We start from the raw sequence: 22,569 nt of genomic DNA, 5'->3' as shown, positions 1-22,569 counted from the left end.
AAGTTTCTGTCAAAATACCAGGAGACAAACCAGAGGTAAATGCAGGCAGGCTTCATTAGGTGAGAGTAATTACTGAATTTGGAAGACTGCAAATAATTACTGTATATTCACACAGAAAAAGATGCCACATTGCTGGATTTCTGAAATGTTTTATCTATTGTCACAAGGCATCACTACATCTTTTAAATCAAATCTGTGTGCTGTTCCAACAGCCTAGATATCAGATTTTAAGCGAAACTTTTACTACAGAAAGCCAGCTATTTCTGTAGCACTTTATTAATCCAACCAGATGGATTTTAAGTTCCTTACCCATACTTACCTCATCATGCATCAAAATAGTAAGAGCAAGAGTTGTCTTAATAGATCAACCTCTGACAAGAAAGTTAAGACAGTGCACAGTAAATATAACTGTATTTTAATGGGTTACAAAAGTAGTTAATAGCCAGCCTACCTCCCCAACCACATGTCCACCACCACCAGGTTTGACAAAGATCTCTTTCAAACAGCTTTTCAGCTTAGTCTATTCTGTGTGTCTATGACTTGGAACACAAATACCATATACATTTATGGCTTCGTCTTTCACATACAGATGGACTGTGGTAAGCCCAGTAACCTTCAAAAGGCTTTCTGTCTGGGGAGTCACACCTGTAGGAGACTGTTTGCATTGTGACGTCCGTCATGTCACTAATATACAGAAATCAGCTCAAGGCAGTGCCTTTAGCAACAACCAAAAGCCATGAAGACAAAAAACTAAGCAAGAGTATCAATGTCAAACTTTGAGCTAATGCAAAAAGCAAAAGTTGGGTTGTTTTGTTTTTGAATTTGCCAGGTATTCTCTTAATGACAAACATAAAAAGACTGAAAGCATCTCATTCTGACTGCCTTTTTTTTTTAAGCAAATGGTCTGGGTTTGCAATTGAAATACTGCTTAAGATAACACCTTCTTTGTACTGCAAACAACAAATACAAGGATGCAATCATGTTTCTAAACATCTCTAAATTTGAAGCCTGAATTTAAACAAAATAATAATTCACAAAACTCTTAGTAATTGTTCCTTTTTGGTAGAAGATAACTCGAAGTACAACAACATCTTGACCTGTTTTTAGAGGAGCTTTCTTTACCGATATATCTTTCAACAGAATTACTTCTTTCAAGTTCTGTACATTCACAGAATAGCTCAATTAAGAACAGCATCACCAAAGAATTGACTACTGGAAAGAGACAAAATTTACCAAACATACAGAAACAGAAGTTTTACCATAGCAATTGTGTATATCAAAAGATGACACCGGTAATTATTTTTTAAAAAGATACAAAAAAGAGAAAAACCTGAATTACAGAAAAGAAAGTCATATTTATTTAATGAAAAACTAGAAGTTAATAAAAATTAGCAAATACACAAAAAATATACACAAACAGCAGCAATACTATGTAGTGACTTACAAAGGGGGGATGGGAAGGGAGGGAAGCAGTGGCCAGAGACCAGACCACTCAACATGGCTTGTCAGTCAAAGGAGTGGAGGAAAAAAAAAAAAAAAAAAAAATCACAAACAAAACCACAAAACAGTATCCTTTTCAACAGTACAATCAATCTACAAACAAGGTTTTAGAATTATTTTACAACATTTTCTGTAGAATCAATTCTTAATACAAAAGATGCCCATTTTGGGTGTATATATATTTTCAGTGGTTTACTGTTGACTTATTTTAAATATATTAGTGTTACTACATGCAACTGCTTCTTGTAATTTAACAGCCTTTCCTTTTATTTACCTTCATATATGTCTAGCCTCCATCTACCAAATAATTCATCCGACAGTCAAAGGTGGTTACCCTAGTTTCAGCTAAATTAAATGCAACGATTTAAACACTGGCCTCAAGAGGTTGGATTGCCATTTTAACACATGGATATAGTTACATTGATGCCTAAATTGCCGTTTTCTGCAAAGAGCTGTGCAATGCTGGTGTCAAAGACTAGACAGTCACTATTCATAATGGCTGTTGAGATCCCCTCATGGATAGATCGAGGAGTTGCTTCCCAAGTCAATCGCCGTCTATGACCATTTAACTCCAGCCGATAAGCAAAGTTTTCTGCTTGCTTGCGGGTTCCTATCAGCTGTACAATCGCAAAGAACTGCTGATGACCATCATACTTCTCCTGTTTCTCCAATACTAACATGAAATGAAAGCCAAAACAAGACTGCATCATAACCCAGTCAACAGCACCAGGAAGATTAATGTCTGTAGCAAGGAAGACGATATCTTCTCCCTGAAGTGTTGTAATGGACTTATGTTGATGCATCAGGTGTGGCATTACAGCATCCAGAGAACCTTGCCATTTACAGGAAGCACCGGGACACGGACAAGAATAAGGCCTAAACTCGCACAGCTCCTCATGGTCTGCTTTTTCTGTGTGTGGCAAAGTTATCTCACATCCAGAAGAGGCATATTTACATGGGAATAGTACAGAATTGGCAACTTTCTCCATCGCCAGGTTACGAATGGAGCCCAGCGGGCCTCGGCAAGTTGGACAGCACGTAAGTTTGGGGCGACAGTTGCTGCAAACAAGATGGCCACTCTGACATTGAAGAATTGGTGGAAGCACATAGTCAAAACACACAGGGCACTCAAAGAGACTAGCCAAGTCATTATTAGAAGCTGTAGTGCCTGTCAGCGCAGGCACCCTCTGTGACGGTGTACACTTTGAAGTACCCGTGGGTAGTGCTGTAGCAGTCTGACGGCTCATTTCTGCAACAGAACAGAGAAAAAAGCATGAGTACCCAGACCCATTTGATTTTCCTCTGCATAGATTTGCTTGATTTACAAAGAAATCTCAAAAGAAACCAGATACAAATGACAGTGCAAAGCCTCCATGTAAAACAAACTGTGGGTATGTTACGTGGAGAATATCAGTTGTGCTCCATACAACACAAACACTTGTACGAGATGCAGATGTAACAAGTGAAGAAGTTCTCAGAATTATTCTGAAGTAGAATTTACTTACTGGAAACTCCAAGGGAGATGAGTAAAGATACACTGAAAACGAAACTGAAATCCTCAAAGTTTGTTGCTGGTGTTTTGTTATCAAAGGGGGAGGGGGTGGTGTTAATACTGCATTTACAAAATACTCCACCCAGGCCACTGGGTGTAACAACTGGGAGCACTATAAAGCAATTCTAAGGCTGAATTTTTAGTTCCCTCGTATTTAGTGAGATGAGAAACCAGACATGATCTTAAAAGATACGACCTTCTCAGTGACCATGTTTACTGTATTTTTTTTTTTTGTCTTAAATTGAAAACCAGTAGCAAGGAAAGCCATAGCTCAGAGATCACTACAATGCTTTGTTCCCAGGACAGGGCACTGAATCTTCATTTTCATTACTCTATTACTAAGGCTTGTAAAGCATATCCACTGCTTCAGCTTCCTGAACTAAACCATTTGTGAAGATATAAGAAAAGAAAACCCAAGAATTTTATTGAATTTCCCAAATAAATTAAAAAGAAATTTGAATTTGAGAATTAATTTTAACATCTTAGAGCTCAAACATTCCCAGTATTTGAAGAGGCACTGATGTTGATTAAGTTTGAGTCAGCGGAGTTCACACTAAAGTTCTGTCCTTTCAAACATCCCCATACAAAAGTTGAGCCCTGCCTGCCAAAGCACCTTGCTCAAGCATTAATAAAAATAACAGGCCAGTTAAAGTACTGATGGATTCATCCCCCCAACTCTCCTCCTTCCCGTGCATAAGAAATTACTAGTACTACCAGAAAAAAATAAACAGTCCAGTTTGAAAAGACAAACCTTCCTAAGTGAAGGAAGTTAAATGTTATCCAAAACTGGCTTCCATTACACAGTAAAATTCTCAACCACCTTAACTGCTTCCGTGCAAGTACACCAGCTCTGCATCTGTCACATACGTATAAAGCTTTCAAAATAAACCTCATCCTTAATCACCCTGCTATATGACATGGGAATATTAGGCAATAGGCAACCTTCCCATATTTAGCATCATTTCACCCGCAAACTTACTCATACTTGGACTAGATACCTCAAAGCAGCATACTGTGCATGCTTTCGCAAGACATGCGCAGTTCAGGGCATGCAGCAAAGGAACTAAGAGACTTGAACATAAAATAAACTTATCCCTTGACATTCAAAAAGTAAACAGACAAGCAATTTCAAGTTCTTCTACAGAAGCACCTCTCTCCCAAGTCAAGAGCTAGAAAAACACTGAGATTCAGTACTTAGTCACATGCCCAACAACAGCATCATCTCACCCCTCAAAAATCTCTTCCTTCATCTCAGGCTTCTTGGACTAGAGATACACAGTTCCCATCTCTGGGGAAAAAAATTAACCAAACTCAAACAATGCTGGACCTTAACTGATACTGTAGAGATATGACAGGAATGTTTGTATCTTCTGGATTCATTTCCGTACTGTAAGGCATTCCAGCTTAGATGAAAAGTTCAAAAGTTTATTTGATCTGTGACAAATCAAATAGATGTTCTGGGGAGGCAATGCCACATGAGCTTGTTGCTAGGGGATTCAAATGGTAAAGGCCTCTGTGAGAACTGAGCACTGCTGTTTTTTTTCCTCAGCACCTATAGGTGGGAGACTCATGACATGACGCAGTTCTAAAATCTAGAACAAATTATACACAGAAAGGAACTGAACATGGGAGAACAAATTCTGATCATGGTATTCACTTGGAAAGAGCTTAGAATCACAGACTGATTTGGGTTGGAAGGCACCTTAAAACTCACGCAGTTCCACTAGTTCACTAGACCAGGCTGCTCAATCACGAATCACATGCATATTCATATGTCAGATTCTAAGCATGTTTCCCTTGAATATTGTAAACACACACATTTCAGAAACATTTGTGTTTCATCTTCCCTGTACTTACAGGTCCTGATGCAGGGATCCCCACTAACCCACAGATAACTGGTGAACGAACCCACTGCGTTAGACCAGTTCCCTGGGCAGTCTGACAGGCTGGGTGAGCTCTGCTTTCTTTAATTACACCTCTGGGGGCCCATTCAACAGTTAAATTAAGCAACATTCAAACTTTGCAGGAGACCTTATGCACAGAGGTACTTCCCACTTAAACCTCCTAAACCTCAATGTACTAGAGAAAAGAACCACGTACTACAGAAAACCGTACAGCCCTGTTTTATCACCATTTCTGTGTGACCAACCTTCACACACACCTTCCACAACTGAGGACTGTCCAAACGAGCAGGGAATTAAACTGAGCAGGAATCTGTGAAGCAGGCCTTTGAGATTAGCACACAAGGAATAAACTGGATAAAACTATAAACTGTAATTCACCAAGCCTAAACCTGCCCAAAGCCCACATTTTCATGACTTGTTAACTCAAAGATGAATAATACATCATGATGGAAAAGTGAGAATTTCTTATAGCTCTCTTGAAAACTACAAGTTAATCACAAACACAAGCGTTAACAGTACAATATATTTAACCTACTAAACTATCAAAACCATACAATTACAAACCACATAAAAATAACTACAGAACTGGAAATAAAATACATTTTTAGTTAAAAAAGCTTTACTACAGGTAAAAACCCCTAATACGCAATATGTGTTACTATCTCTGTTTGCATACACTGGGAATGAGTCTCTAAACAACAGCGACAAACTAAGGCTAAGCATCATTGTCAAAGTATTATTTCTTACAACATAAATTATTCAAGAGATTGTACAAATTAAAAAACAAACAAAACCCTAACAACAAAAAACCAAAACAAAATCAAGAGTGAAAAGTGCATTTTAAGATTTCTTAGTTCTAAAGCAAGAAAAACTCCATCCTTGACACCAGAACGCACACAGCTGTTGAGGGAACTCCTCAATACGGTTCTGCGGAGGGGTGAGCTGCACACTCCAGAGGGACAGGCTTGTAGAGCTCCTACACAACAGCTTACAGCCCTGCGCACACCGCGAGTCACAAGTCGCTACCTTTCCCCTTGCTGGCGTTACTTCCCGGCAAGCAGGCACACAGCACTTCCTTCCACGAATGCGGCGAGCTGGAGGCCGATCTCCCCGTCATGCGGAGCGGAGGAGCTCATCGCGTCTCCGCTGGGCTGTCCGGGGTGCACAGATACCCGGCGGGACCCCGCTCCGCTCCAAGCGCTGCTGTCACCCCCCCATTACGGCTGCACCCACGCTCCGGCCCAGCGCCCCAAAATGGTTTCCCCAACCTCGGTCTCGCCGCGGGCCGGCCGCGCCGGGCAACGGCTGGGTTGGGTTGGGCTGGGCTGGGCTGAGCTGGCTCCTCCTGCCGGCGCTGCCCCGCGCCCGGCCGCGGGCCAGCTGCAGAGGCAGCGCGGCCCACACCGGCCATTGGCTGCCCCGGGCGGCCCCGCCCCGCCTCCGCCCGCAGAGGGTAGGGCGCGGCGGCCCGGCTCGGGCGCAGCGCGGGCGGCCCCCGGCGGCCGTTGGCACCCATTGGACCGCGGGCAGCGCCTCGCCCCAGCACGGACACCCCGAAGGGCCCGAGTCGGCCCAGGACCGCCGCGCACACCGCCGCCTCCTAGCACCTGTACACAGAGCCCCCCTCAACACCGGTATGTGATTCTCACGTGCCGCAACCACTTCTCTTCACATACAGAGATGGATCTGATAATCCTCCCCAAATAACCGCTTCTAAAAAGCTATAGACTGCATTCAAAACACGGATTTCTCTTCCCGTTGCCGCTATTTCAATGCTCTAATTAGCATTTTCCACTGAAGTACCCGTTCAACATGAATTTTCACCATTTCTATGAAGCAGAAGCATACTAAACCCTAGGAAAAGACCAACAGACTTGGAAAAACGTGACAGTTGAATTTCCATGTGGACTGTTGACAAAATAGAACAGTTTAAGGATAAAGGAGCTGGAAACCAAGTCAACACGATGCATGATGCACACTCTGGGCTCATCAAACCTTCAGCATTACAGAATACAGACGTAAGGATAGCAAGATCATGGAGGTACAAGTTCCAGCGGTGGCAACAGAACAACATACTGCAGTAAATTGTTTTGGTCACATAAAAAGGATACAGTATCAGAATCAAGAAAATTATCTTTGAAAATGCATCCCTACTACTTGAAATTCAAGTCCTGTTCAAGGAAGACCATGGACCCTTGTACTGGCACTCCACTACATACAAATAACACCCCATCACTAGTAACGAAAACTATCAGGACAGTACAAGACATGCTTCAGCCTCCCCCAGACATGCAATATACAACATCCCCCCCCCTGCTAAGAGTCAAGAAAGTTTCCAAACAACTCAGAAAAGCTGAAGAAAACCAGCACTGAAATGGCTTTCGAGAAATCAAGAGTGCCTTCTGAAGTGTGTGAAACACACCCTGGGCTCTCCCTTCTGCAGTAAAGCAGCTGCCCCAAAACACAAATCACTAGCCCCTCCATAGGTTACTGAATGCTCTGCTAGACTGATGTAATGTACAATGCCTGAAGAGAGAAAGCCTTTGAAACTCCAGACAGATAAAAAAGTTACAGTGAAAAGAGGAAGATGCAATCAATCCACTGTTTAAAAAGCTCAGCTGAGGTGCAGGCATAGGAAAGCAGTTTCAAGGAAGCTCAAAACAATGATACACCTCGCATGCCACAGAATTAACAGTACACAGGAAAGGATCGATACCCTTTCAGCTGCTCATCTTTTAAAGGTGTTGGCTCCAGACACCACTCTAGAAATTACCTCTCTTGCCCTGCACCAAAATACAAGGTACCTTTGACAAATTCAAGTCAATACCACCCACTTACCCAAAATCTTCACCCTCAACAAACGGATTAAGACTTAGATTTAACATTCTAATTTGCTTTTGAGGGAGTATCTGAATATTGGTTTGGGGAAAAAAAAACAAACATGAGACTCTTGTAGAGTCATCTAAACGGCTGGAAGACAGAAAAAACCCTCCGATTCTGTAATGCTGAGGAGTGGTGTAAGGACAGGATCTGCCTTTTCACAGATGCAATAAACTTTTTTTTTTTTCAATCATGTTTCAGAACTAATTGAATTCCGAGACTTCCACTCAAAATGCATTCTTAATGCATTACAGCCATCAACAAAGTTAGACAAAATCTGTCAACTTTTTCAACTCTACATTCATATTTGAAAACAAGACTTTTTAAAAACCAATCCCCTTTTACTGAGCACTGCAAATGAGAACATTTCATGACAGTGTTTGAAGTTGTAAAGAAAACAGATAGGTTACTTTTTCTAAGATGTGATGTAAGCCAAGGAGTGCCAAAACCTGAAAGTTAACCTGTTGAAAATACTCATTAAACAGGTGTAAATAAGATCTTAAAAGAAGATAAAGATTGGTAACGCCTGTAAAATACTATAAACAATAAATTGAAAATACTAAAGAGTGACCAATATTTCCTTGGCAGCAGCAGCAGGTTTTGTGAATGCAACAGAAAAAAAGTGTGTGTATATTTAGGAACAAGAATGGGTGCACATATACAAGTATACTCTAAGTACGTAATATCACGCCCAAGAAGCTGCAAGTGTTAGCGATACTGAAGTCACAAGTGAGTATTATCTTGAGAATGAAGGTGATTATAAAGCACACTTGGTTCTGATTAGAAAGGGGCTCCAGCATCTTTTAAGTAGGGAGCTTTCTCACAAATTTTAAAGTAGCACTGATTTCATATAAAAAATTCTTAGGATACCATAACTTTGTAGCATGGCTGCTCAGTTATGAAAAGTCTTAAGTGGCTGAGGTAACATCTACAGGTCTACGGAAAAATCAGCTTTTCAACAACTTGTACTTACTATTTCTGAAAGTCATCCTCCAAGGAATCTACCTTTACATGTCCTCTCTTGCACTCATAATCAGCAAAACAGAAGGGAAAAGGGTTTTAGCAGGCTCTAGTGAAAATACTATGTATTAGCCTCACCACCACCAAACCCACACCTCAGCAATCAAACACATGTAACATTAAGTGCATTATGCACAACTCTCCCAGTGAATAGCTTGTATTTTTTTAATTAATATTTTTAATTTCTATTTAAATTTCAAGACACTTGAGGGCCCAAGGTTTATCAATTTATCTCCCACTGCTCTTGGATGATTTCAGAGTACAAAGGCTTGGCATGCTTAATATCAAATGCATGCTTGCTCCTGCAAGTGTGATTAACACCAGGCACAGAAAAGTACATCCCAGCTTATCCACTGCCTCTCTACCTACTGGCCTACTTCAAAACTTCCAGAAGACAGTTCCTGACATAAATTATTAATCAACTACAAAACACGATTTAGTCTCTATACACTCTGGTTTTGATTCATGAATTATGAATTTTTTCAACTCTTCCGGACACTGTTTTCTTTAGTGCCCTTTAACTACATGCTATTTATTACTTCAGGCATCTCAGGGCTTCTAATTTCCTGCATAACAGCCAAAAGCCAGAGCAATCCAATGTAACAGATAATAAAGCAAGCCCCTCAAAATATTACAAAATTGAGGCAAGTCACAAGATGATTTCCTTTTCCAAAACATCACCTGTCCAGTTCATTTCCTTTGTATACAAAATTGCAACAGTTTCCATCACCTTGTAGCGACCTAGCCTGCCTGGAAGTGCAGGTAGTTTTTTTCTTGCATCTGAAGACACTCCCTACCAACCCCTCTTCCCAACCATCAGGAAAGGAAATCCCAATGGATTTCTATAACCATGGAATCAGTCATCCTCTTTGTGGCTACCTCTGCAGTGAGCCACCAGACCCTAAGGCTCAGTGTTCTGATGCTATCAAATATATTCTCATGTACATAGTATGATAACCAGTTGAGTCACTGCTAGTGGGCAATCCAGGTCTTCTCCAAATTCAACACATACTGCATGGCAGATGCAGATCCAGACAGCACTATGTAAACACAAACAATAATATTACGTCCATCAAATTATAGTGACCTGTTTCTAATCCAATACAAAAGCTTGAGTCTTGGCTAGTGTCCTTTGACTTCTGCTTCACCACTAACTATTTCTCCTGCCTATCAATGCCAGAATATAAAATACCAACCCAAGACGGTTTTCCTAGGTACTGAAGTTTTTCTTTCCCACAACTTTAAAATGTAAAATTAAGAAGGAACAGTGCCCTATAAAAGACATACAACACTACATAAAATCCATATGAGCAAGCCACTACTACCATGACTACAGCTTAATGTAGTCATCATGTAACTTTTGAATGCGGTAGTCATGCAAGTTTTAAATGCAACAAGTAATTTCATCAATGTAAAAAAAGCCAGTAACCCATACTGTAGCCAACCAGAATTTTCCATACTCTAAAGAATCAAGATCCAAGCTGGCATGGAATATTGGAGACTATACTGCTATGGCACTCCAGTCTGGTAGAGAAAGGCTAACTGAAGACCAGAGTTCAGAGAAAGAACAACTAACTGATAAACCCCCAAATTTCATTCTAGAATGAACACTAGAAATGTCTGATTAATAGCAAAAAACTGAGTTTGGACTACTCACTCTGTACTGTACTATCAAAGAACATCTCAGCTTTCATATGTCTTGCAATTATAAGAACACAGACCATAAACAAATAATAAAGCAAAATAGGATGTGCATCTCTCCCATCTTCTCAGAGATGGAAGGAGAGGAAGCTGGACAGAAAACAAAAGGTAGGGGAACTATAAAGGAAATTCCTTAAAATTCTAGCTATACTAAAAACAATTTATCAAATACCACCACTAGGGAAAGAAAATGCAACAATATATGAAATAAACAATAATAGCAAAAATTACTGATATGTGGTAATTTATTAGGTATTAGAAAAAAATTCTTCCCTGTGAGGGTGGTGAGGCCCTGGCACAGGTTGCTCAGAGAAGCTGTGGCTGCCCCATCCCTGGCAGTGTTCAAGGCCAGGGTGGATGGGGCTTGGAGCAAACTGGTCTTGTGGAAGGTGCCCCTGCCCATGGCAGGGGTTGGAATTGGATGAGCTTTAAGGTCCCTTCCAACCCAAACCAGTCTGAAAGTTAAGCCACAAACTAGCCAGTGAAACAACCTTCTTCATTATATAAACAAAAATATAGAGAAAAAGAATCATTATTTAAACACAAATCAAAACCAAACACTTGCATTAGAAAGATCATGGACCACTTCCAAATTGGACGTCACCATTTTTTTCCCTTTTAAAAACAAGCAAATAATTTATCTCACTGACACTGCTGAATCCCATCTACTATAGAGGCATGATGATGGTACTACAGAAATACCACTCAAAGCTGTGTAAGTGCACACTCTAGCAGTGTACTGAAACTGGGCTCTGTGACAAAAGCCTTGTCTTCTTTCCATTCACTAGTTCTGTATCCTCAGTGCCAGGAGTCAGTCGATGGTCAGCGCCTTCCTTTTACACAGGACACCTGAACCACCAGCATGCCTACAAACAGAACCTATACCATGAAAAACTATGGTATGAACTCAAACCAGCAGCTGTCCTACACTAGCCTTCTCAGATACCAAACTGAACATGCCTTTTGGCAGCCTGCTGTAGTTTGATCACAGAAAAGCTAACTGAGATAAAGTAGAAGTTAAGGTTTCAAAATAAAGATAGCACAAACCACCGAATCTAACAAAGTAAGAAAAATTTCATATGAAAATGCAGACAACTCTATGCAAACAGTAAATACCAGAGACAATGGGTTTTATTTTTTAGTAATATCTGATTTCCTTTCACAGTGCACAGAACACACTGAACTAAGCTGCGTCAGGATCATCTTCCAACAATAGCTCAGCCCAGTAATTTCTATAAACACAGGTAGTCAGTTACCTCTTAAAAAGTTCCAGACATAGAATGCTGCAATAAAATGGCAGGCAGGCATACAGGAGGATCGGCTACAAAGTGAATTAGTAACAGCACTAAAAAAAACAACCCAACAAGTTAGTTTTCATGCTGAAACATATACTACCATCCAGAAGTATGTGAAGCAAGAAGCACTTGATTCTATTCTGTATCACAAATGGGCTCTGTATACAACTTCTATTAGCTCAAGAAAAAAACCCGAAACAAAAAAAAAACAACCAAAACTATGTAAATATTCACAGCAAATCCTACCGAGTGTGACAGTTTGGGGGCTGTGGTTCTTTCCTCAGTCTGATTTTGTAAAACCTATATTCTCCACTGCATACTGTAACTTCCATGCAATATTGCATCACCATTCCCTTGTCTGTGGCAGACAAGGGAAGGGTGTGGCGTACGACGTGGAAGTGCCTACCTTAATTCACTAAGGCTGAACACTATAAGAAGAACCTGTACTTCGATGTGTCTTCACATACAAAGTCTTTCTGTGATAACTACTCCCATTCAAATTCAAGACCTATTTTATGATCAATATTCTTCCTGCATAACTAAACAGTTAGTGAGTAGACCATCAGAATAACCAGACCTGATCAAGGAGGACCTGGCCTATAAAAGAAACTGATCATGACACACAAAGCTGCTCTGTAGGAGCAGCCAGGACAAGTTTATGCATATTGACTATGTTTATTAAAATCTTCCCACAAGAGCGCACTGCTTAGGTCCATACATATTTCCATCATAAATAATAATTTATTCTTGCCATGCTTCATCTGTTCTGTATTCCTGTAAGCAGTCCTGTTGACAGTGGAACCCTGTGAAGAATGGTAATATGACCTGTAGAGGGCAAACATGTAGGGGTGGGCATAAAGAACTGAGATAACTAATTCCAGAGTACAGATCTGGGTGCCCTAAGGTATGACAAACATGAAATCTGCACACATGTACCTTCAGCAGCACACAGAGTGACACTGGAAGCCTAACCTAACTTATCAGAAATTATTAAATTTTCAGACCTTCTTGTACTAACCTACACAGAACCTCTAGCCATTCTGACACACAACATAAAAATAAAACACACAACATTTTAAATGTAAAGAATCAAGTATGTATTTTTAAATGGTAACTTCTACATTTTGGAAGAAAGATTTTCCTACTGTGGATACCCAATTCGGGTAGGAAATAAAGAGCACTGATACTATTTACACTGTAACAAATGTAAGACCTTAGTAACATAAATGCAAAAGAGTGGTGCTTTCACATTTCTGATGGTTCCAGACTTACCAGCACTTCATTTCTTTGAACTCCCATTTGCTGCATGTCTTGTGTTTCTAACATCCATTCTTTGAATTACATATGCTTCCATTAAACCCAATCCAGTTTCCTGAAATGACTTGTTTTCCCCACTCCTCAGTCCTGAATCAACTGTTTCTGTAGTACTGTTGCACAAGGATTCAACTGCCACCATTAAAAATCTTTTTAAAAATCATTACTACAGTGTTACTCAGATTCCTAAACCTGGCTACCGACAACTCTACCATGGTTGTACTCCTGCACAGAGCAACAGCTCTACTACTTTTCATGAGAAAGTTTTAGAATGTGGCTTTATCTCAGAAATAACAGCACTCTTCCAGCAAGCATTATCAGCCTGAGACACAGAATGGGTTGAACTGATCATTCCACAGACTACCATGTCACATGAAAAGACTGAGCATTCTCTGAAACCTAAAAACAATAATAATATATACATATGAAAGGCTTAGTGGTAATAGAGCATTATTGTGTAGCATGGGCGACATGGGTTTAGCTCCTGCTCTGTCACAAGTTTCTGAGTCACCACAAGCAAGTACTTCCCTGCCTTTTACAGGTTTTTCAAACATATCTCACATGTTTTTCAGACATTAATGCAGAAGAGAACATATTAACTTGATAAGGATACTAAATTAACTCTGTAGACCCTACCTAAATCTACTCAAGGTTAGTAATAAATAAATATCATTATACACTAAAGGACACCATATTAAATTATTTAACATCTCAGTTTTTACAGTTAGAAATAGTCAAACTTCAATCACTATTTACTTTCCAACTCCTTGCATACGGGTAACTGCCCTCTACTCATTCTAGTATTTTGTACATCAAAGAGACAAATTAGGGAGACAGGGCAGCTCTCTTCTCACTAATTCTACTGCATTAGGCCAATCTGAAGGCCTGCTTCTGTGACATCAATACCACATTGATATTTTACAGAAAGCAAATAAAGTAATCTTTCTTTAGAGGGATCCTTGTATTACCAAAAAAAAAAAAAAAAAGTGCCTCAGCTTTCTTTGTGAAAATCCAACTACCCAACTCTTGAAGCAAGTGATTCAAAATCAGCAGAAGAGCAGCTCTCAGTGTTCTTATGTTCTTTAATGGCCACTGAATTCTGACTAGGTATATCTCAAATGCTAAGTAGAATGCACTCACTATTTCACATATTTGTATTGCCTGGGAAATGGTTCATGGCATGCAAAATGAAAATTCAACTGTAACTGCTCTGAAGTCAGGCCTGACTCTGCATCAGAAAACAAATACAAGATATTATAAACGGTTTTGAAGTGACAGGAATAGATTATCTTTCTGCTGCTTGATGCTCTTTTTATCAGTAGTTTCTAAATTCAACACCCATGACTATGTCCTTCTTTGCAAAATATTGTCCTCTCTTCTGGTATCCAGTTAAATCAAAACTTGAGCCTATGCTGCAGTGGTGAATATCAAACATCAACTGTTAACAATGACTCACTATCCAGAGGACAACTGTAAATTTAAGTACTTTTGAGCTGGCTTCTGTTACAGAAGTTTTACAAAAATATATTGAGTTGGAAGATCAAGCATTCAAAAATTAAGAAATAAAGTTTCACAGGCAACCCTAAGACTACTTCCTCATATTCTATTAAGAAACTCCCTTTATTAAATAACCTTTTTTCCTAAAACCTCCTAACTCCTCTAGTAGATGAGCACCTGTACATCCATGGAAGAATTGTGATTGTACAAGGAACAACTTTTCCTTAAATGGAACACTAGATTTTAACATAAAGCTGTTATGCAAAGCAGCTGGTTTTAATACCCATAAAAGCGCCTTAAAATTACTGTTTACAGGTGCTCTTTTAAAAGAATGTCTATCTCAATTTCTGTTATGGAATGCATACATTTTATTTGTAAAATTTCCTTTCTAATGATTATACTTGACTTAGCACAAAGCCAGACTAAAATTTTATAGTACACCACCAACATCTGCCAGCCAATTTATTCCCCAGTCACACCTGTGCAACCAGTCTTCAAATTACATCCCTAATGTACTTGCATAATCACACAGATATGAGCCACGTAGTGATGAACCCTACACAAATTAATTCAACTTCATTGACACCTTTATGCACAAAAAAAGGGGGGGGGGGGGGGGGAATTTCTGTGAACCAAAGTAATTTTGTGCCTCTAATGATTAATATATATTATACACATGTATGCATATGTATTTCAAAACAAACAGAAATCGAGAGATAAGCAGAGCATTTTCATAGCTTTTACAGGAAAACAACTGCACATGCACATAACAAGAAGGAAGAGAACAAGACTTGAGGCTCCTATATAGGCAAAAGTGAACAACTTTACACAAATTTAAAAACTAACTTCAATTAAAAATAAGAAGCTTATCTTGTACACCTTAAAGTGGGATTATATATGTATTGACACACAAACACATATCAAAGCATGTTTCAAACATGATTTCCAAACCAATATGAGGTAATTTAAGAATATTAAAACATCTGATCACAAGACTAGCAAATTCTGAGTCCTACACCTGGTCAAAAAATGCCAGAAGGTTGTAAGGTTTCAAAACACAAAACCACAAAAAGTTAGAGCCCATTTTCACAGACTTGAGAACTGGATTAAGATCTTTGTTCTAAGGTGCTGCATGAAGTTGTGTTGGGTGGTGCAGTAATTAAGAACAGCCCGGTGGAAAAGGACTTGGGGGTGCTGGTTGATGAGAAACTGAACATGAGATAGCTTCAGTGTGCGCTCTCAGCCCAGAAACCAACCGTATCCTGGGCTGCATCAAAAGAAGCATGACCAGCAGGTTGAAGGAGATGATCCTGCCCCTTTACTCTGCTCTCGTGAGACCTCACTTGGAGTACTGTGCGCAGTTTTGGTGTCCTCAACATAAGAAGGACATGGAGCTGGAGTAAGTCCAGAAGAGGGCCATGAGGATGATCAGGGGACTGGAGCACCTCATGTATGAAGACAGGCTGAGAAAGTTGGGGCTGTTCAGCCTGGAGAGAAGCTGCATGGAGACCTTGGAGCAGCCTTCCAGTATCTGAAGGGGGCCTACAAGGGTGCTGGAGAGGAACTCTTCATCGGGAACTGTAGCAATAGGACAAGTGGAAATGGGTTTAAACTTAAACAGGGGAGGGTCAGGCTAGATATAATGAAGTTCTTTACTGTTAGGGTGGTGAGGCACTGGAACAAGTTGCCCAAAGAAGTGGTAAATGCTCCATCCCTGGCAGTGCTCAAGGCCAGGCTGGACAGAGTCTTGGGTGACATGGTCTAGTGCGAGGCAGCCCTGCCCATGGCAGGGGGTTGGGACTAGATGATCTTAAGGTCCTTTCCAACCTAAACCATTCTATGATTATCTTTCAAAGAAAAGTAGCAACACTACGTGTTTAATGGTTCTGGAACACCTTAACAGCACTTAAGAATGGCTCAGTTCTAGTATTTCTTCAGAACTTTCAGATACCACTACAAACAATCAAAGAAAATATATACAGCACAAAGAACAATCCACCAGATAGAGGCTCCACGACTCCCTCCAGGCACACAAACACAGTATGTCTGGGTGCAATTCTACCATTTCTACAACAAACAAAAGCAAGCTGCTACCAAACTGAATGGTTGCAGTGCCTTTTACCTATTAGTTTTCTTTCTCTTTAAGGTAACGTATTCAGCTAGATCAGTCTTCCACATCTACAGGAGTGCTTACATCGGACATCAGGAAGACACTGAAAACAAGCTGGCAACAGAGAGCCAGACCAGTCTTTCTTAGCTGTAAAACTACACTTAGACTAAATCCAAGAGCACCTACAATGAGAGAGGATGACAGCTCTTGCAGCAGCAGTGGCTCACAGGTTAACACATGAGCCATGTTAAGCCATACCCAGAGCAAGCTGCTCTGGGAAGTGAACCAGGTAGTAGTTACCCATTCCTCGCAGGTAATTAGTTTTCAACTAAACTTGGAACTAAAACTGGCCCATTTCACATTCACATTGGTGACAGCAATATTGCAAGTTACCACTAGCAGTCTGAACTGAAACTGTCTTTAGCTACTGCTGAACTATAGCTTGTGCAGTGCTACATCTTCTGTTATTTCTTCTTTCCTAATACCAGCGTGTTAACAGCAGCTAACCACTTCCTTTAGAAAAATCATACACCATAGGAAAACTAATACCCGCATCATATTTCAGCATAAAGCAATGTGTACCAAGACTTACAAAACAGAACTTGGAAACCTTGTATTTCAGCTGTCATCCTCTTGCAAAATATAGAGGACACAGAATCTTCCCTCATGAAAGACCTGTAATACAGACTAAACAAAAACAACAAAGATAAGCCTCTTAACACAACTATATTTCTAAGTTAAACACCAGCTCTAGCAATTTTTACCCAAAGGAAACGATTTTCAAGATTTCTCTCCACCAATTTAATACCAAATTGTTTTAAAATACTCCTACTCCAGTTAAAACCTCTTCAACCTTTTGACAATCTGTATGTTAGAAAAATTTAACACACAATTTTACTTCACATGTAGTTTTCCTCTGACATATTTCATCTGAACACGTACTTGAAAATAACTCTTTAAAAAAGTGTGGCATTCTAAATGCTCTTCTTTGACAGCATTCAAAAAAAAAAAAATACTGAAAAGTCACTGTGGTCTTTCGTCAAGGACTAAATGAATTTTCACTCCATTTAGCACTGTATGCAAGAACTTAAAAATACTAACTTAAAGACTTCATGTCATCCAAAATAATGTTCAAGTAAGTGCTGTTTCACTTTAAGGGACCTGATGACTAATTCCTTAAGCAGCAGAAGTTACCTCTACACTCTCCTTGTTTTTCTTCATGTTTCAGGCAAGGTCATCAATTGTTACAAGAAAAGATACAAACCTGTTCCAAAGGAAAACGGTCAACAACTGCCTGTAGATAAATTTACTGCTCTTTTTATATCAATTTCGCTGTAGGAATATATCCACAGTGATTTTTAAAAAGGTATTTCCAGATGCAGAAGAACAAATACAGTCTTTACCACTGAAATAATATTTTACTTCCCCACTGAAAATAAAGCCAACCTCAGCTTCCCTATTCAGCTTCTAAAAAGAGAAACAAATCAAAATCAGAAGTGCACCATTTGGTTAATTGTAATTATCTAGCACTTTAGCTGATTAAAGTTCTGTGGAATTAGTAACCAAATCTCTCATTATTCCTGTGATAACACAAAGAATCACTATTCTTCTTGTCCTGGTCATTATATAGAAACACAGTATGTAGTCTGGACTAGAACTAAAAAGTATGTATGTGTATGAAGCATAGCATAAAATTTAGGAATATTAATGAGGCATTAATCTAGGGTTTGTTTTCTTTCTTTACTTAGTATAGTTAACAGCTAAACACACTATAGCATAACATAAAACTACCTCACACTTTGAAAAAGAGTAAATTGCTTACACCAAATTCTCTTACTAATGAAACAAAGCATATATATTAAAATAACAGTATGTCTCTACCCATCGTGTATTTTTGTTAGAATCAAAAAGGGTACATCTTACTATTCTTTTTTAATCACAGACTGGTTTGGGTTGGAAGATACCTAAAAGATCATCCAGTTCCAACCCCCTGCTACAGGCAGTGACACCTCCACTAGAGCAGGTTGCTCCTAGCCCTGTCCAACCTAGCCTTGAATGCTGACAGGGACGGGGCAGCCACAGCTTCTCTGGGCAACCTGTGCCAGGGACTCACCACCCTCATAGTGAAGAAGTAATCACAACTAGTTGCCACTTTTCTTAATACTGATTTTCCTTAAAAAAACAAACAAAAAAAAAATCAAGTAAAATTATCTTCTGCATCTACAATGTTCATAATGCTAACGTCAGAGAAGAGATCCTAAGCTGTAGGTCCCAAGCGATGGCTGAGATGAACTAGAGCCTGCCAGCACTTTTACTCTTACTGCTGCTGCTGTTTGCAGCAGGTGGTATTAACAGTACCAACCAGGACTTGGCTAACCACAGTCAGCAGCTGGAAAGACAATTTTCACTTCGGCTTTCTGCAGACTGAGTTTACGCATCACAACTGCTGAACTGAGCTCCTCACATGTGTCCAGAATTTCATATACCATTGATTTGCCTTAACTCATTTAGATCAGATTAGCTCCTGAAAATAAGACAACCACTAAAGCAAAACACACACAAATAGTCTATTTGGCAAAACTCAGTCCAACTTTTAAAACTGATGGTTACCAGACCACAAACGCTATTACAAGCATGAAAAAACAAGAAAAACAAAGTGATTCTAACTTAACATCACATTTCTCATAGGAGTTGTATGTATAGTCTTCCAGAATGCTTCATGTAAGATCAGAGCTCATAAAACTATCCTACTTTATTGAAGCTTTCAGACCAAAAAGGGTTGCTTCTTATGCAAGCATACTCATACTCCCACTCTTCAACATCAGAGGCAGGTATCTGATGTCTAAGCAGTACCTCTTTCACAATTCACACTAAGCAGACAGCAGCAACTATGCTCAAACCTAAGTATGGAAATTACTTGTGTTATTTAAAATATTACTTTCCCTAGTTCACACCTACTTAGCTGGAGCCACTGAATTTCTGAGCTAACTCCTCTACTACAGTCTAATTAAACTACAGCATTAAAAGCATACCAACAGAAACAGCAGGTTAAAGGACCAGATACTTTGTCATGACATGCACTGTCAGGACTAAAATGCTCATTATTCCATCGTTTTCAGAATTCTTGGGTCACACCAGATTCCCAAAACTAGTGGATAATTTTTTTCCTTGTGCTTTCCTATGTATTTTTTCAGTGCTGTGAAAAGTGCTAAAACTATAGGAGAACATTAGTTTCTATTTAAGCTCACACAATTATTTCTAACACTCATTTTTTACACCAGTGTTATGGTGTAGAATGTATTATAAAAGCAGAACTAATCAATTTATTCTTTAGGTATGCCCCCCAAAGTTATTTTCTACAACAGACTACTGGCCCAGAGATCCATGTTTTATCCTAAAAGCCTCTATTAGTCCACCTGTATTCCAATACCCCAAATCTTCTTGAAGATCAGCTCGAATATCTCAGGCTCGAGAAGAGTCCCTTCCCTTTTTCCTCCCTCTCTAGAACGCACTGTGCTAGCCTCAGAGTTAAACAGAAAAGTGAAACTATGTTCCATGTGTGGAATATCCCATGTCCTTCATGACCTAGTCCAATTAGCTATGAGCTTCCTAACATCCACTCATCTGCCACACTAAACAAATTAAGCCACTTTATCTATTTATTTAGCATATGAGTAAACCGTTTATTATAGAGGAAAGGAAGTATTCTTCCAGACTGGTTGAAATAGAAGCTGAAGAGATAATATTGGAGAAATATTGCATGTTTGGTGCTACATACGAAACATGAGCTTATAATAAAAGTGCCAAAAGTTCACTATCAGGAAAAAAAAAACTTAGTTTTTCTCCTGAAGAAATACTTAGGACGCTTCGCCTTTCACTACAAACGCTATTGTATCCTGTCCTTTTAAATCCATAGAGAAGAGAACTCCAGCCTTTTAATTTTACAGGGGAAGCCGCGGGATAAGTAAGAATTCCAACACCCCCCCCCCCCCCCCCCCCGTCTTTGCTCCCACCGGATTAGAGAGGAAGGAGACAGCAGTCTTCCCAAGAAATACCACAGAGGAGCACCGAGCGGCCCATTTACCCCGGCAACCTGTTTCCTGCGGCGGCGGGGCCCGCCGGGGCGCAGGCAGAGGGGCGCCGCCGAGGCCCTCAGTGGTAGGGCCGCCCTGGCCGCCCTTCCTTGGCCGCGCCAGGGCCCGCTCCGCGAGCACAAAGCGCACAGCGAGGCGAGGCCGAGCCCCGAGACCACAAAGAGGCAGCCCCGCGGCCCAGACCCTCCGCAACAGCCGGACCGGGCCGCCGCCTCAGCCTGGCGCACAACAGTACAGCAGAAGGGCTCGCAGCCGCCGCGGGGCCCCGTCCCTCCTCCCTTCGGGACCCGCAGGCTCGGCCACGGAAGAAGGTCCCGCCGCACGTCGCTTCCCCGGCTCACGCTGCCTCAAACCCCGTCGCGGGCGGCGGCACGGGGCCCGTCCGTCAGCAGGGAACCGGACGCCCGGGCTGCGCTTAGGCCGCGGCGGGGCCTTGTCCCGACTCTACGCTGCGGCCGCCGAGCCGGCCTTGAGGCCGCGCTGGGGCCTTCTGCAACCGAGCAGGGGTCGCCCCACGCTGGGGACCGGGCGCGGAGAGGGCCCCGTCAGGCCGGTCGCTCTCGCCCCTGCGAGGTCCCTCGGCCTCCTCCCCGCAGCACGCTCACCTGTGGGCGCTGGGCTGGGCGAGACCCCGCTGAGGCGGCCTGGCTCCCCCGATCGTGCGGGCTACGGGGCGACTGGCTGCGCCGCTCTCGCCGAGACGCTCAGTGCCCGGCCCCAACCGCCTGAACCGACCGCGCGCTGCGTGCTGCTTTCCTACCGGCCGAGGACAAACCACCACGAGAGCGCGCCAGCTGCGGCGGAGCGAGCTCTTACCGCCTGCCGGACGCGCTCCCGAGGCGGGCGGGCGGGCGGCAGCGCGCACGCGCACCCAGCAGCGGCACGCAGGTCGGGCTACCCCGCTCCTGGGGCGGCGCGGGCCGGCGAACAAAGGCTGCTCGGCAGCGGCACGTCTGGCGCCCGGCTGCCGGGGGCCTTCGGGCCGCGCTGTGCTCCCACCCACTTGTCGGGCCTGGGGAGAGGCCGCTCCCTTACCTGCGCCGCTACCCAGCACCGCCGGGGTTACCCGGCTCCCCCCGCGGCCCAGAGAGCAAGCAAGCGAGTCCAGAGGAGCCGCACGCGCGGCCCTCGCCTCCCCGCACCCGGTGGGCCGCGGCGGCGTGAGCACTCGTGCGCCCAGAGCAGGAGCTGGTTGGCGCAGCAGCACTGGTGGCGGCAAAGCCTTAGAGGCGCGACAGGGCGCTCCCTGACACGAGGGCTGTTAATTCTGTTTAAAAAAAAAACTCAAAAAGCCTCCAAACGAGGTCTTAAAGAGGCCGGTAACATCCAGCACAGAAGCATGGTGGTGGTTCTAAGGGACTGCGTACAAACTCCTCTTCCAGTCTCTTTAAAGGCCTTGCATAATTCAGGTTAGGTCCCCATCCGGCAATGCCTTTATTTAGGGCATGTAACTTTCAACACATAAACTGAGTGAAATTAGTATAGCTACTGCTGTGTTTACATATGCTTTCTTGGATTAGGACACTGAGCATCTACTGAAATTATTCAGGTTTGCCAGAGGAGAGCCACTGTTTATTTTCTGTAAATTATTTAAAAATATGTATTTGCTATCCTACTTCAATTTTGAATGACTGAAGCATTTTCTTGGCTAGTTTAACTGGTTATCCAGATGGTTCTCAATATCGTCCTCATTCCTTCTGAT

At 41.7% G+C, this 22,569-nt stretch overlaps 1 protein-coding gene across 2 annotated transcripts; it reads right to left on the bottom strand.

The window, feature by feature from the left end:
• Positions 1-394: 394 nt before the first annotated feature.
• On the bottom strand, positions 395-21,635 carry SIAH1 (siah E3 ubiquitin protein ligase 1). 2 transcript variants are annotated; one of them, XM_061469115.1, is made up of 2 exons: positions 21,473-21,635; positions 395-2,749 (listed from the first exon to the last, which is right to left on the bottom strand). In XM_061469115.1, the coding sequence occupies exon 2, from the start codon at positions 2,745-2,747 to the stop codon at positions 1,899-1,901; it is 849 nt and encodes a 282-aa protein (XP_061325099.1). In that variant the 5' UTR covers positions 2,748-2,749; positions 21,473-21,635; the 3' UTR covers positions 395-1,898. The 2 variants fall into 2 exon arrangements, with proteins under 2 accessions (XP_061325099.1, XP_061325098.1); XM_061469114.1 differs by lacking the exon at positions 21,473-21,635 and adding an exon at positions 5,983-6,240.
• Between the last annotated feature and the right edge of the window lie 934 nt (positions 21,636-22,569).

The sequence above is a fragment of the Pezoporus flaviventris genome, unplaced genomic scaffold, assembly GCF_033815535.1.
Source record: "Pezoporus flaviventris isolate CSIRO_AGI_PZ_B2104156 unplaced genomic scaffold, CSIRO_AGI_Pfla_v1 ptg000054l, whole genome shotgun sequence".
NCBI lineage: Eukaryota > Metazoa > Chordata > Aves > Psittaciformes > Psittacidae > Pezoporus > Pezoporus flaviventris.
The sequence above is the reverse complement of the archived record's forward strand: the minus strand, read 5'-3'. Positions and strand labels throughout refer to the sequence as shown.

Coding starts and splice junctions, on each gene's coding strand:
- SIAH1 (XM_061469114.1), bottom strand. CDS start 6,073: ATGACGGGGAGATCGGCCTCCAGCTCGCCGCATTCGTGGAAGGAAGTG. Junction 2,750..5,982: donor TAACGCCAGCAAGGGGAAAG/GTAGCGACTTGT, acceptor GTTCTGTTGCAG/AAATGAGCCGTCAGACTGCT.